Below are 2500 nucleotides of genomic sequence, written 5' to 3'. Positions count from 1 at the left end.
ACAGATTATTATTATTATTATTATTATTATTATTATTATTATTATTATTATTATTATTATTATTATTATTATTATTATTATTATTTTATTTCTTTTTTTTTAGGGAGCATACCATTTCTTCTAGTCATTACTATATTGAGAAACATAGAGAAAAAACTAATCATGGGGGATATTTTGATTTTTTTGTAGATGATTGTTTATAAAATAGAAAAATAAGCAGGCCGTACTTGTGATATAAACATGCCGTTATACTAAAAGTAAAATGATATTGACGGCAAGTTTTCTTTTTATTTTAAAGAATATTGCTTATAAACGCATAACAGATTACTTCACTCCATTATATAATTATTGCTCAAAAAGAAAACAAACAAAGAAAAGACCGACGATAACAAATGCGTTTTTTACTCTCTCACGGCCACGGGCTAATGGGGGAAAGACCGCGTTATGCACCGGAGAAATTTTCCTACTGTAAAACCCCCGCTGTCAGTTAGCTCAGCGTCTCGACTCGTTGAGTCGAATCCAATAATACACGCCAAACGCCAGTCCCCTCAACACCCTACCACCCAAGATCTGTAGAATACATTCACACCAATCAAATAAACAAAGCGTGACTTTCCTATTATTCTTCTTGCAGCGAAGTGGGTGCATCCGATCTGCCTGCCTCCGCACGGGATGAACCTCCAACGCTTGGTAGGTGACAGGGAGGCCGTTGTCGCCGGATGGGGAACTACTGAGAGCGGCCAGGGCAGCTCTCGCCTCCTACATGTTCTCCTCCCACCGGAGACCGTTGACTTCTGCAATCATACTTATGGCGGGAAGATGGTCAAGGGACAGGTTAGTTTTCTTTTATTACTATAGTTCCAGTTTCTTTTTGTTTTAACCGTGCTGCTTTTATTCAAATCATTGGTTTCTTCATTTATAGATTAGTTTTATATTTATAAGTAAGATAAAGTAATCGTAAGAAGAATTTAAACATTTATATTCTATTAAGTCAATACTGTGAAGAAGCCTTTAATGGGCCCATAGACATTCAATCCAAATGTTAGTTCAATGCTGAATAGGCCCATTTGATTGTGCATAAAGTAACCCTTGGGCATAAAAAAGGAGAGCAAATATGTATATGTGTGTCTTTGTGCATGTGCAATGGTTTTAAGATCAAAGTAAAACATGCAACTGTATGTAATTATATTGTATAAATCTATAACAAAATCAATGAACTAATGATTGCTTATTTTCAGGTGTGCTTCGGCGGGCACCTGGGCCAGGACTCTTGCGCAGGAGATTCTGGTGGCCCTCTGATCCTGGGGGGACCAGGGGACCAACCACCCTTCCTCCAGATAGGGATAGTATCCTACGGACCCTCCACCTGCGGTTTGGACTCCGTCCCAGGAGTTTACACCTCTGTCAGCGATTACAGAGAATGGATTGATGAGAATGTTCGACAATGAGATTTCTTCAGGACGTCCAAGTTCTTACTGAGTGTGTCGATGTGACTGTCTGTAAAGGTGTGGGGCATGCAGTTTCATCCCAAATCATTATCATTATTAGTAGTACTTGGAAAAGCAGGATGATGCAAACCCAAGAGCTCCAACATGGAAAACTAGCTCAGTGAGGAAGGGAAACAAGGATATAAATAAACTACAAGAGAAGCAATGAACGATTAAAATAAAATATTTCAAGAACAGTAACAATATTGAAATAATGCTTTCATTTATAAACTGTAAAAAAAACAGAAAAAAAAACAGAGAATGAAATAAGATATAACTGTGTGCCTAAGTGTACCCTCAAGTTCTGTGTAAGCTAGAATGGTTCTCAATGAGGTCCAGAAGCATACAGTCATACACTGTTGTTGCGTAATTTTACTTGTTATTATTTAATGTATTAAGTTAAGATTAATAGTTTAATATAATGTTTTATATAATGCAAAATGTTATTAGAAAGATTCTTTTTATGTAAAGAAAGAGAAGTTATTCGATATTTATTTATAGCCAAAGGCAAAAGAATCTCCAGAAAACGTTTTGAAGACAAATATAATTTATATTCTACAAAAGATTTCTTTTATTTACCAAACAAGAAAAATATGATTTATAGGTTACAAAGGATTTTTTTATTTAATAAAAAAGAAAAATATAGCACATTTTTATACAAAAAAGGAAAGTTATGAATATTTATACAGTATATGTTTTTTATGATGACCCCCAGTATGTGTCAACAGTATTTTGTGCTTTGATAAGATTAATTTTCAACCCTTACAATGTTAGTGCTTGAAAATGGACTATTATATACTGAATTTTAGTCAAGATCTTTATATGCGTCTTTCTGTATGGAGGATATCACTCCATAAAACATCATACCTAAAAAGATACTTCTTTTATAAATATCCAGACAAAAATCCACTTGAAGAAATTTTGATTCAAAATCAAATATCTTAACATACCATAATTATGCCTCCTTGAAATCGTAGAAAATGTAAATGAATACAATATACATCTACACATTA

General features: G+C 34.1%; 1 protein-coding gene across 1 annotated transcript in view; it reads left to right on the top strand.

Moving 5' to 3' along the window:
* LOC137654298 (CLIP domain-containing serine protease B4-like) overlaps positions 1–1718 on the top strand; it is a 22021-nt gene extending 20303 nt beyond the window's left edge. Inside the window, exons 7-8 of the mRNA XM_068387924.1 lie at positions 635–834; positions 1239–1718. Of these exons, the coding sequence (XP_068244025.1) occupies positions 635–834; positions 1239–1448 (410 nt within the window). The 3' untranslated portion in view covers positions 1449–1718. The remainder of the gene's footprint in view (positions 1–634; positions 835–1238) is intronic.
* The last annotated feature ends 782 nt before the right edge of the window (positions 1719–2500 follow it).

This window comes from Palaemon carinicauda, chromosome 15 (genome assembly GCF_036898095.1).
Source record: "Palaemon carinicauda isolate YSFRI2023 chromosome 15, ASM3689809v2, whole genome shotgun sequence".
NCBI lineage: Eukaryota > Metazoa > Arthropoda > Malacostraca > Decapoda > Palaemonidae > Palaemon > Palaemon carinicauda.
This window is presented reverse-complemented; position numbering and strand designations above follow the sequence as displayed.